At 44.4% G+C, this 13693-nt stretch overlaps 1 protein-coding gene across 8 annotated transcripts in view; it reads left to right on the top strand.

Annotated features, from left to right (window-relative positions):
• msi2b (musashi RNA-binding protein 2b) overlaps nt 1–8323 on the top strand; it is a 172348-nt gene extending 164025 nt beyond the window's left edge. For 6 of the 8 annotated variants that reach the window (XM_029173022.3, XM_029173021.3, XM_029173023.3 and 3 more), the window contains 2 exons: nt 2443–2513; nt 3336–8323. In XM_029173022.3, coding sequence (XP_029028855.1) covers nt 2443–2484 — 42 coding nt within the window. In that variant the 3' untranslated portion in view covers nt 2485–2513; nt 3336–8323. Of the gene's footprint in view, nt 1–2442; nt 2514–3332 lie in introns of all 8 variants that reach the window. The other 2 variants (XM_029173019.3, XM_029173020.3) reach the window with 2 other exon arrangements.
• Nucleotides 8324–13693: the final 5370 nt, after the last annotated feature.

Raw genomic sequence — 13693 nt, 5'->3', positions numbered from 1 at the left:
TGCTGATCAGTTATTTGCCAGTTGTCATATCTACTCGTAAGCGCAAGCCCGTAAGTGCTGGTGGAGGCGACAGTAAGAAATACGTGTTGTCCGTCTGACAGCGCCCGCGTTTTGCGGATGAGTGGAAACCTGTTAATAATACCTCCTGTTCCGCACACTGTAATCACAACGAAGACAAAAATACCCTCAACCCTGCGTTTCAGGCAACGCGCGCGGCGCTTCCTGTACGTGAGCTCAGCGAGGCCTCAGCCAATCCAGCCGCGATCCAACGGGGCCCCGTCAGCGGCTCAAACGTGTTTGTCACGAGGCCCGAATTGTCGTAACGCGGCGTTTTCTTCGTCCTCCTCGGACCTCGCCGGGTGATTAGCCCAAAATGGTGCCGTGTGGGTTTTATGGCCCCTCGCAGGGTGCAGCCGGGCCGCGCTCCCGCACGCAGCGGCACACTTGCTGGTGCATGTTTGAGCTGTTTTACATGGCTGAACTGAGTGACACGGTATAGGTAATGAAAATAACACCTGCTTTCTGAAAGAAGCTAATTAATGCATGGCTTAACTGAGGCGGAATAACAACAAGCCCATTAGTACGGCAAAGCAAAGCGCCGCAAGACTGCAGGGTGAAGACTCTTCCTCAAAACTTCATAGTCCACATCATTATCTTTAATTTCCTACAGCGGAGACCGGAAAACACAAGGAGGATTAAATTGAGGTGTTTGAGGTGTTTTTAGAGTTATTTGTTGTTTTTGGGGGCATGATTACCTTTTTTTGTTGGGCCACAGTTGCAGCGCGTGTGAATGTGTAGCTCGCGTCGTGCGTCGGAATAACACATTACGTCGCTATGCAAGAAATAGTGCACAGGGTTAATTAATTTGCGCAGTACATGGAATCAGCGGCACTGAATCAGTAGAAACGGTTTAGCTGGGATGAAGTGAATGTAAGATTATACGGCAACCACAGTGTGTCACTGGAGGCAAAGAGCTTATTATAAATCAAAATAGCTCATTTTAACTTGAGCTTATGTCGTCGATTGATGAAATCCAAACAAAACTAGAGTTTAACAGAATTTTCTGTTGGCTTTTTTGCTTCCTAAGCAAATCGTCTCCTATTAATCGTTTTAGGTCCGCTGGCCATCTGCCATAAGCTGCTGGTCTCCGTGTAGGAAGCTAAATATTTGTTGTTAGCGACCAGGCTGGCTCGTTTTCAGAGCAGATTTACCAGCAGATAGTTTACAGATGGAAATGAGGCCATTTGTTTCCATTTGTTTGAACAGTTCATAACCGCGGTTTAGTGCTGAGCTGCGGAATGTGCAGACTATACGTGGAAATGTTTGGCTAAAACAGCTTAAAAAGCCTCGCAGATCAGTGCATATATTGTATCTCACACGTGTGAATTGCGCTTTCGCGGTGCTTCTACTCGGCTGCTAAACCTCCGCTTCAGAATCACCCAGTGAATCAAAGCGAGAGGTGATGCAGCAGCCCTTTGACTCCCTGCTCTCGGCAAGATGATCTCTCTATTCAGAACATTAAAATAGTAAATGATTCAGAACTAAAATGTGCTTTATAATTCATTCCTTTATTGCGAGCGCTGCTGAAGTGAACGCGCGTTAAGATCATCATGTGTCAGAACCTCATGGATGACTTCAGATCCACTGATTTGTCCCTTTTGCGTTCACGCTCCGGCGGTTTAGCCAATATCAAAACAGCCACTGTGAAGAAGCAGTAATGAACTTAACTGTTTTTTTTATGCAAGACAATTACACAGCAATTAGCTGATTGAGGAGATAAAGACAGATAATCATTGTTGGAAGTGCTTCTCTTTTCGCTATTGTGTTAAATCCAAAGATTTTTGCACACCTGTCAGCAGCAAACTCACCGGGTCCTGATAACAGAGCTCTGATCTCCATAAGTAGTGCTCATGATCCTCTGCTCCGCATGCCTCCAGATCAAATCAGTTGTGTATGTTAGCATGAATGGGGAATTCTGCACCTTATCATTATTATTATCTCCGTCGTGTCATTATCCAGATGAGCTCTGTATTGTCACAGAAAGTCTCCTAGCACAGAGCCACTTTAACACTTTGTGTATTGCAGCTTTTTCTTTCTTTCTTCATTGTAGGAATCTATAAAAAGAGCCTGAATGAAATACTGTATGATCAGCCGCAACATTAAAACCGCCTCTGAAACGGGTCTAACCTCTGTGGTCCTGCTTTTGGTGATGCATATTCCAAATTGAAAGCGTTCAGGAACCGGACCTGCTGCTCCTTTAGAAGGAGTCCGGAGGAGAAAGTGGCTCCTCGCCCTGGTTTTAATCTTGCGTCTGATGGCTGCTCCTCCACATGATCAAACTGAATCAAGACGATTACATGCAGGCTGATATAAGTTGATGTGATACTCGCTTTTCTGTCCTTGATATGCCTACTGACAAACGCACTAACTGTACACTTTTAGGGTCCGTTGATTGCGACAGCTTTTACAAATGGATACCATTGAACAGGTGGCCGGTTGCCATCTCATCAGAGGTATTGCATTTTATTTACTGTGCTCTTCTCTCTCTCTCTGATATGTGTTTGTCCCACCATTCGTTGTTTACTCACCTCCCTCACAATGAAAGAGCTGGTAGTAAAAGTGTGAGTGTGATAGCAGCTTTATGTCACGGACCCGGCCTCTGGTGCCGCGTGGTCCGTGCGATTCCCGGAGGAACGACCACTGTTCGTCTTAAGACTTTAAATCTTTGCCCACTTGTCTGAAGTAATAAATGCGACAGTCACACACACGTACTCTACCACCAGCTCTGCACTTTGTCTGTGTTTTATTCTCATTAACACCTGGAAATGTCTCCAAGCTACAGTGTATAATGTTTGACCTAAGCTGTTCTTGTGCAAAACCAGATGAGACGTCTTCTAAACAGCCCAAACAAATCAGTTCAGGGCTTTGAGTAATTCCGGGTTTCCCACGCGGCTTCAGTTTAGTCGTCTTTCTGTTGCTTCTGCGCCACGTCTTCATCACTAGCATTGTCCTTCCCATCACATGTGCAGCAGACCCACTGTCACAGCCCTGACACGCCGCCTGCTTCCAGCTCTTCATGTGTTTGATGTGTGTTGGACTTATTATTAATGTACAGTGGTCACTGAGGGCTTTAAACATACAGGCCGCGTCGTCCATCCTCTGCCCACAGCCACAGCGTCACAGTCTTTTATTTTGCTCCTATTAGTGCGATTCTGCTGGTAAATGTCCCGAGAGTCGCGCAAAGTACAGTAGTCGCGGTGAAGACGGGCTCCGTGACATGACTGCCTTCTAACGCTGTTGTCGTTTGTTCCCTTCTCCCCCCTGTCGCCCAGCAGAGTATGTCTGGTGGCCCAGGAAAGACAGGACGAAGTTTCTAATTGGCTTTGTGTGCAGGTGATGCTAATCCAACGTCAAGCACTACGGCGTCACCCAGACAAAAAGCACGAAAGTTGGAACCACATGAAGAAGAAAAGAAAACGTTAGTCATCTCAGAAAAATAACAACTGCTGTACTATAACCCAAACCTCCTATAACTTTACAACCTGGTTTGGTATGATGTGTCACGTCGATTTCATTCACCTGTTTCCTTCCTCTGTTAGCCTTGGTTTGGATTAGTTTTTAGAGGATCCTTTTAGTTTCTATTTTTGTGTCATTTTTCTTTTAATCTTCTAGTATATTTGTGTAAGTGGATTTTGTTTGAAGTGCAGGGGATGGGGGGATGGGGGGATGGGGGGGGGGGTACTCACAGCTAAGACGCAAGTCACGTCTTCATCTTCGTACCGGAGAGTGTCCAGGAGAAAACGATGGGATGTTCTATTCGGTCTTTCCGCAAAAAAAGAAGCTCAGAGAAAGACTCGGAGGAAAAAAAATCAATTTTAAGCAAATTTTAAAGAAGGTATCTAAGTAATAAATCTTAGTAGCTGTTTAATTTCTTGTGATGTCCCATTGTTAACCATAATTACCTATTTTTGGGCAATACAAAGAGGACTCCAATATTTTTATGGTCCTTTTTTATAAGTGTTGTTTTTGTTGTTTAGAAATCTATATATATACTATAACAAATTTCATATAACTACATTGTGAATTCAAACTTGAGAAAAGAAATGTAGCTATACATATTATTCCAGTCACTGCATATAACCAACTCAGTGAGAGAATAGCATATTTTTGTGATGGTGTGTCAAAAGAACATGTTATAGCGTGTGAATAGAAGAAAAAGCTGTAAACCGTTATTATTCTACTTTTTCTGCTGGAAGACGGTAAAACGACCCCGGAGAGAGACACAGAACACAACACACTCTGCTCTGTACATACTGAAGCTGAAGAATTTTACAAGTGTCATACCAGCAAATTTACAAACGCGTCGGCTCAACACAGTTTTAAGACGTTACGAATAAAAAAGGAGCCCGATTGTTTTTTTTTTTTTTTTTGTCTAACTGTTGAGATATCAGTATCATTTCAAACCTAGAGACCTAGAAAAAAAAAGACGATTGAATCCAAAGCACACTGTACTTAGACGTGAAGATCAGAACTTGAACCAGGCATTTTCCAGTGCTCTGTGCATCCTGACACTTTTATACTCTTGCGAGGAAACGTATTAGATGTGTGTTATTGTTTGTTTCATCCTGCTTGTTCTTTTTGGGAACACGATATCTGGGCTCGGTGCTCGAGCCTTTATGTGACGCTCGTTCTCTGAATCAGCTCTTTTTGAATGAATTAGGAAAGTAAACATTTTGATACCATACCTCAGCCTTTGTGAGTTCTATTGTGGAATCATGGGCAGGTTTAATTTATTCTAGTGGCAAAATAAATGAAAACACTGAAAGGTAATAATGCGAGTAATCATTGCACTGTGAGTAGTAAAGTACAGGCCATTTTTTCCTATTTGCACATGTATATGTTGGCTTTTTAAAAACGGCCCTGTGCTTTGGGATAGTATGAAGGATTTGGGGGTTAATGTATTCTCAGCTAGACGAACACCTCAGCGTTTTGAGGTGAGTTACCAGCTTGGGAAGTAGTAACAGATAATGTTGCGGTGTACACTTGGATTTCTTTATATCATCAAAGATATTTATACAGGGTCAAAAGATGACACTGAATTATTCGCAGTCTGTCGCAGCACCAGGTTTTACACGGTGTGTGTGCTTAATGATTTTACTTATGACAAACGTTTAATAATATTATGAATATTCTCCAGAGTGCAGTCCAGTTATTCACTGTCATTGCTGGAATGAATGGTGTGTCTTCTGGAAAATCTTTGCCTGCTGCAGATGTTGGTTTTGTCATTTTTGCCCACTTCCTGCCTTTTTCTTTTTTTTTTTTGCTTTTTTTTTGTTTGTTTTTCAAAACAACCAGGTAAAGAAATATGCTGGATACTTCTAAAGTCAGTGATATGGAGGTGTGATTAAGTAATAATTTAATGAGTAAAGAGAAAAAAAACCCTTGTAATGTTCAAATGTAAAAGAAAATACAAAATACAAAACTATAAAAAAAGAAAGATGCTTCTTTGCTGATTTCAAGTTTAATCAGAGTTTTATTGATACTTTGTGGTTTATATATTAATAATTGTAATATACTATTAAAATGTACTGTGCATCCATTGCTTTCTCTCTTTCCATTCCCCATCCTCAAAGATCCTACTATCTTTTGTTAATCATTCATGTATTTCATTAGTGTGTAAAGAAATCACAGTTAACTTGTAAAACGAGTGCTGTCTTTGATACCAGTGTAGTGCTCTTTGTTGTTCTCCCTTGCTCTACCTCTCCTTTCTCTCATATTTATCCCCCTCGCGCTCTTTTTCTATCTCCTGTAATTACAACGTAGATGTTATATAGAACTCATTAATATACTACTTGTAGTGAATAGTGGATTTAGGACCAGTCAAGATAGACCTTTCTCTAAATAATCATGTTATTCAGATATTTGCAGACAATTATTTTGGTAGAGGTTCATTGTAATTTATTCCCTGTATGTTTTTCTTTTTTGGTCTTTGCCACTCTCACATGGTTTCAGCTAACCAAAGCTCTCATGGATGAACAACAGAGAAACAGTTGCTGTAAGATGGAATTGTACACATGGCATTATTTGGATCCCCACCCTTGAATGTTTTAAAAGGGGTGTGCCATACTACCTTAAATGCTAACGCTAGATATGCAAACCTTTTGTTATTTGGTCTTTTTTTTTTTTAAAAACAAGGGACACAAGCTTTCCTACCACGAAAACCGTTGAGCAGGAAACATCTGGCTAAGAAGGAGCAGGTGTGAGAGTATGGGGTTTGCACCAAGGCTGAATAATAAATGTTCACGTCCTGGTGCCGGACCAGCTTCCCAAAGCTGTGATTCATGGCCGAGCTAAATCGGAGCACATACGACTCCAGTAAAACATACGTTTGAATGCACAAAGTTTTACAAATACGGTTGCGGGAGTCAGGTCAATAGGTGCTCACGCTCTAGACATTAGTTATGTTTAATGTAATAATATTCCTTTCATGAGGTTTTAAGACTTGGTTATTATTCTAGATAATAACCCGCCTCCGTTTTACATGCAGATTAAACGCAGGATGTGCAATTTCGATCTAAATGAATCAATTGCATCATGTAAAACTGGGCATAGCAATTACGATAACAACGCAAATACAAATAAAGGGTTTTTATTATTCATAACATTATTCATTTCCATATTTTAGTGTCAAAGGTATTGAAGTACAGAATAACAACAACTACTAACTCTGAACTCGCTGAGCGATAATGTGTCCCTCAAATAGGTTCCGTGCATATTTATTAATTATTAAATCATATATCAAACCACCTTAAATAAACGTTTAATCTGAAAAACAAATATCACTGCGACAAGCGTTTGGAGTCTCCGTCACTGTTGCAGCACCTGCTGTTTTCTTAGGATGTAATTGACCCCGTTTGAAGCGGCTCATTTCCCCTCGCACAATCTAAAACATTGGCTCCTTTATTGTTTTTTGATCCTGTAGCTTGGACTTTAAGGTAGCATGGCTCTGTTGCTGTAATTTCATTTTATCTCAACCTGACAGCAGTTTACAGCTGATGAATGTTACACATCTTAGTAGAGTAGATTATCCATTCGGGGACGAGGGAGGGGGTCTTGGTTTTAAGAAAAAAAAATGAAAAAAGAAAAAAAGTCAACCTGGATGGTGTTGACATTTGTAGTGTACTACCGTATCCATTTAAACTTGAATCTTGAGGCAAGTGCTAGGCAATGGCCAAACAGTGGGAACATGCCACCCTAAAACCACACCTGTGAGATTTCTGTCATCCTGGACTGGAATCTGTTGGAGTCTGAACTGTCAGAGCTGCAGACAAAGACTGTTCTGCCGCTCCATTTCCAACGAATCCGACCGAATTCGAAGGCTCGTCGAATGTTCTCCAGCATTTCCACCCGAATGAGGCTTATTCCCAGTGGTGCTAATGGTTTGACACCAGACAACGTGCCCTTATCTCTGAGAGATACTGGATACTGTCGCAGTGACCACAGACTGAGTCTCACCGACGCTAGCGCGTGGGTGGGGCTCTCTCTCGTTTCGGGTCAGAACGGACCTCGGTTCATGTTCACGACCCAGAAGTCTTCAAGGTGACAGAAATGGCACAGGTTGAACTGTACTGTCGCGTTTTAGGGTGAACTTCCCCTTCAGCCCAAACCATTTCGCCATCACACCCATCATTAGTAAATATATACACGCGATTGCAATATATATGTGTATAGATGAATATATACTTGCAATTTTCACTCAGTTTGAACAAAATTAGACTGGAGACCTCAGCTGTATACAGAATAACCCTCACGCAGCTCCACCCAGACTTGTAGTCGTCATAGTCCTGTGTTCACCGGCACCAGCGTCGGCCCCTGGCGCGATGCGGCCCAGCGGGGGGTCCGGGAGCCCGCGGGCAGCAGCGGGGGGCTCCGCCGTGCCCCCGCAGGCCGAGCGGAACCCTCGCTTCCGCCACCGCCGGCCCATTCCTAACACTTGCCCCGCTTTTTTTTATGTTCACCGACTTTTTATGGCGAGAGACAGACAGACTTGACTGACATCTGAAAGCATCTTTCAGGTTATCATATGGCTTGCTCAAGCCCTGTTGTAAAATATACTACTACTAATAATAATGATGATGATGATAATAATAATAATAATGGATGGGGGTCTCTCACATATCAAATGTGGAAAGTCTAATTTTATATTTGTATTTTCAAATAATAATATTGACAAAAAAATGTCTGTGAAAGGTTTCCATCCTCTACTGTGGTCCAGAAATTGATGTGTCTGTCTGGAAAATAAATAAAATATACTGAATTGTTATATTACTTGTTTTTACTCTTGTATTGTCCTTTTGCGGAAGCTTTTCATCCGATTGCGTCCGACGACGTTTATCTCAGCGTTTTCAATATCACATGTAATTATGTAGTGAACCATGGCATCGGAAAGACGCTCGCTCTCCATATTGTTTAGCATCTGCTGACATCCCATAACTGGTCTCCTGACAGCGCAGGGCAGGACTATTAATGTGTTTTCCTGTTTAACGCAAACGTTTTTTGTTTTTTTTTTCCTTCCACTTTTGACTCCACCACACACTCAGCGTGTCAGCGCCGGCATCTTTCGAGGTCACTCTTAAGTCAGCAGGATTAAGAGAGTCTGAGCACTGAGGTGCACTCGGGGGAGAGAGGCTGCCGTGTCGTTCTGCTGCCCCTCAGTGGTCTCTGCCGGAGCTCGACTGCAGCCGGGCAGCGCTCTCCTGGAGGAGAAGCAGCCCCGGCCCTTAGTTTGTCCCTGCGAGAGCATCAATATTAGAACAGGATCAGCGTCTGAACGGAGCAGACCAAATATTAACGATTAGCTTTGATGTGTTCGTCACAATGGGATTTGTTCTAGTTGATGATTCAGAATCTCGTGACACACAGCGGGAAAAAAATATCTTGAAATTTGGATGTTGAGCCAGAAGCGGAGTGAGGATGTGAGGATAAGTGGTGTCTGACTCAAACAGGTAACAGGCAGCACTGTATCACATATAGTGACTCCAGTGTGATGTTCATGAGCTGTGTCTAATATTAAATATAACTCCGGTTCAATGGACCCTTACCACGGGCTTCCCGTGGACGGACGGCTTGTTAAACAGGATGTTAGTTGCACATTGAAATGCAGGCGTCCACGTTTTGGACGCCTGCCGTCCGACGGCTTCATCGCTCATTCAGACGAGGCGATCTGTAATTCTGACTGGGATCGATACGAGTGCCAGGTACGTTTCTCGGCGGCTCACACTTCATTCCTCGTTGCATTTTCTGAACGCAGAGATAAAACAGTGTTGAGTCTGGGCTGTTGTTTAACTTTTCTATAAGCTGCTTTTATTTTGAGCAGTGAGGAGACTCAGAGGGTGCACTAACTATTACACAGATGCTTACTAATAGGAAATGAATATTTAAACCCCTTTTTCATATTTTTGTGAAGGCAGAGTGGGATAATAACCAGCCAGTGAATTCATCAAACAGTTGATCCTTGTGCTTCCTGTGTTTTTAACTTCCAGGCCTAACTGGCTGACCTTTCCAGTCCACCTGCCTTTAATTAAACGCTAATTAAAAGTGCCATTATGATCAGAGAGCTGGAGACACAGCGGCCCTTAAATAAGACGATTCGGGTCTTTGGTGGAACCCTGCAAGACAATCAGCAGTCATTATGGGAGCTAAATGTCAGCGCACAACAGAGAAAAGGAAGCTGTTATTAATGTGCAAAAAAAAAAGAATCTGAGAGGAAAAGTTAGCTTTAAGGTTAAAATATTAAGAGCAATATAACACGGTGAAAATGTATCAGCCGTATTAAGAGAATGATGACAAAAATTGGTCTTCATGGTTCATTTTGTGCTGCAGTCTCTAATTAAAGTGGCAGGTAAAGGTCATACATGTTTCCTTTCTTACATTTTTTAGATTTCTGGACTCTTGGACGATACGTTACATTTATAAGACTTGATGTTTGGCCCAAAAGCTCCAACTCGGGGCCGTGCAGGAACTTTTGAGTGGCAGTGGACGCGCAGACACACAAGCACATACAACATGCGGCGCGTGCGCACAGGGCTGCATGTCAGCGCCTCATTCCATGGCCTCACCTCATACCGGCGGCTCTGTGTAAATTTCCCATGGGCCGGTGCTAACAGGCAGAATGTGACAGCTCCTGGCAAACACAACACAAGCCCCCGCGCGCGCACAAATGCCAGTGTGAGGCTGCGGCGCGGCAACAGCCCGCTGCGGCCACTGCGGAGGTGTGCAGGAGATGAGGAGAGTTCAAGAAGTGGTCTGCTGCCACCTCCGTGTGTGTGTGTGTGTGTGTGTGTGTGTGTGTGTGTGTGTGTGTGTGTGTGTCAGCATAGAAAGCACAAGGAGAGAGACCTGCAGAATACCTGATTCCCATGCATATTCATGCTGAAACGTGGTGCTGCAGGAGACCCCCCTCACCCCCCACCCCTCCTGCAAGGACACCTCCGAGCCCCTCAGCATTTATTAACAGTAATTAAGAGCCAGTCTGAGACGCTGGCATGTTTAATTGCCAATTCCAGGTAGGTTAGATATAGATGAAAAAGGCAGCTATTTATATAATACATCAGCCTAAATAATCAAGCTGTGTTTATACCTTGAAAATGGGAATGGATTGAAAGGTTGGAAGGGATCCTGGACCCGCGCACAAGCCTGGCATTGTAGGAATTCAAGTGCAATAATGAGCAATGTTCAATGGATATGCACTTAATTTTATGTGCATCACTAAATTATCTCCCTGCACAGCCATGTAATGGTTGCTCCTCTTTTGAAGCGGAAAATTTTTTTGACAGAGCTGTGTAATAGAGTCAATAGTTGATGGGAAGACTGCTGTGGATGGGGAGATGAGGCACTCAGGTGGCTGCTTCCTCCCAGACTCCAGGCCTAATGTAGCCTTTGGCATGGAAATTGACGTGACATTGATGGGCACTCTCCCGCCGGCGCCGCGCCGCGCGCCTGCACAGCCTTCCAATTCACTAATAATTGCTGATTAAAAACTAGTTAAGAGTCCATGAAAACTCAGATGTGCATTAACCAAATGACCTTCTGGGAATGGCAAATAGTCTGCAGCCAACAGCGCGGGCCGCTTCGTGTGTGGACCCGGTGCCCGGGTTGTTTTCCGGCGCGCGGCGATAAGGAACAAACGGGCTTTGTTTGTTAAATGATGAAGCATTGGCCTCATACAGATGTCTTGGGCTCCTGATCACAGCAGATACAGCCGGACGGTTGTCGCTCACCATTGCTGGTTCTGATTCACAATCAATAGTTGCCTCAGAGCCGACTAGTGAGCAGCAGGCTGGACTGCGTTAGTGTTGAGGATCATTATTAATGCGTATCCAGTGGTTGTTTTCTAGCAGATGTAGGAAACAGATGCAGCGACAGCATCGTTATAACATCATGGGTCTTCAGAGTCTTTAGCTTAGAATTAAAGTGACTCTGAGCATGTGGAGAGCTGTGAATTCACCGCTGGAGCAGTAGAGGCGCGTAGAGACAGAGGGAGACGCGCGGTCGACAGCCAAACGTGTTTTCTCTTCCAAGGTCAAATTTCTGCTGACGCGGGAGAACGGGCTCGCTCCTCGCAGAACGCTCTTTCAATGCGAGGCAACCGTGTTAATGCGTTCAGGTCTAGCACAGTGACCTGCAAGGTCAAAGGTCACTGGTTCTGGCTCTCAAGTTGAGGAAGTAGTGTTCAAAAAAGCCTGAACCGTGTGCGTGTGTGTGTGTGTGTGTGTGTGTGTGTGTGTGTGTGTGTGTGTGTGTGTGTGTGTGTGTGTGTGTGTGTGTGTGTGTTTTTTCAGACAAGACATCCTCTTGTCAATCTTCACAATAACAGAAAACAATTTGCTAATATTCTGAAAATGGCTTCCCCGTGCTCCGCTCCAGCTCTGAGAGACGTATGCACAATTTCATAAACACAATCAGGGCGCTGAATGGTGGCACTGATATTTGGGGGGGTGGAGTGTGTGTGTGCGTGGGGGGGGGGTCTCATTATTATTGTTGAGCTATGGAAAAGCAGTCAACACCACACACACACACACACACACATACACACAGCCCGGAGCTTAATTCTGCCCAGCTGCAAAGCACTCGCCGCTGGTTGAAAGGACTGATGACCAGAGAGGAAGCGCCTCCCCATCGTGTTCGCCCTGTGCAGCGTCCACCTTCATCTGTCCCCCTGCCTCACGACAGCGGCTCAGAGATGCAGCCGACATGTACGTTAACCGTGACTCACTGTTCGTGTGCAACAATGTTAATGTGTTACTATCATAATGTAGTCATGCTCTTCAAAAGCCTTTTGTTCCATAGCTACATATTCAGCTGTGTGATAGAGACTTGCTGGTATGTGTTTTATTTTACTACACGCTCTGTTTCCCAGTGTGTTATTTACTCGTCACAGTGTTTTCCTCCTCTTCTTTCTGCCGAGCGGTCACCTTGTCTTCGTCCTGGAGAGGACTTGGACGTCTTGTTGAGACACACCTGAGCCGAGCTCGACTGCTGATAGGAAGATCGCGCCTTTTAGTGACCTTCCGGCAGGTCTGTCAGCGCCGCCGAGCCCCGAGCGCCCGGCCCCATGTGGGCTCCGTCAAGCACTCCGTAATCAAGGTAAAACTGAGGAGGCAGCGGTAAACACCGGTTCATTCCTATGGACGGAGTGGAAAAATGTGTGTGTGGATGTTGCCCGCAGTGTCAACTGCTCCTTGACTCACCCCAGTGTCTGTGGCTCAGAAAAACAACGCACTTTGGAGGAGCCGAAGTTGGGAGGCGTCCAACTTCAGAGATGCAGGTTGGAGTGGAGCTGTGACAGACAGTAAAATGCGTAACACGGTTCGTCCACAGGGGGGCGACTGTGAACAACAACCTGGCCTCAGCGCGTGATGGTGATGCTGCTTATGGTCAGCTGAGCTCATCACATCCCGCACTGATGGAAGCGGGGACATTTAAACACACAGTGGGGCCATAGACGTCTGTTTAGAATTTAAAGCCTTAGCGTCGGTGGGTGTTTAGGTTTAACAGCTCCCACTCAAGGATAAATGGTTGCTGTGTGTTATTTAGACGTTTGATGACCTTGTGTCTTCTTTTCAAGGTGGTTTCCTGCTCATATGAACTTTTATTCCAACATGTGGCTGTGCCAGACACGTTCCCAGCAGAAGACGCGGCAGCAGCACAGCCTGCTGTTCGGGGGTCGTGGCCCGTGTCTGACGTGGGGCTCCTGGACCTCATTTCCCCAGCGATCAGCCCTTCGGGAGGAGGTTCTGAGCCAAACCGCGCTCCGGCGGTGTCCACGCAAACCTGAGGCGGACGCACGACGAACGCGGCCCGGTGCGCGTTCATACCAGATGACCTGAAGAAGCTGTGGGATCTGTGCCCATGGGAGCTTCTGTACATTGCAGCAAGCTTTTAAAAGCACAGCACGAATAATCAGGATCTCTTAGCTGACATATGAAATTAATTAAATGAACTTCATGTGAAAGGATAATAACTATTGTAATTTAGATCATGTTGTAAATTTTGTAGCAAAGTTACAGTAAACCAGGGAAAATGGTATAGTGTGGTTATGCAAGTACTGTATCAAAGTAAATTATTCAAATATTATATATAATAGTCATTAATTCCTATTGTGCAAGTGTTCATGAGTCAATAATGCAAAGAC

Source organism: Betta splendens, chromosome 14, assembly GCF_900634795.4.
Source record: "Betta splendens chromosome 14, fBetSpl5.4, whole genome shotgun sequence".
Taxonomy (NCBI): Eukaryota; Metazoa; Chordata; class Actinopteri; order Anabantiformes; family Osphronemidae; genus Betta; species Betta splendens.
The sequence above is the reverse complement of the archived record's forward strand: the minus strand, read 5'-3'. Positions and strand labels throughout refer to the sequence as shown.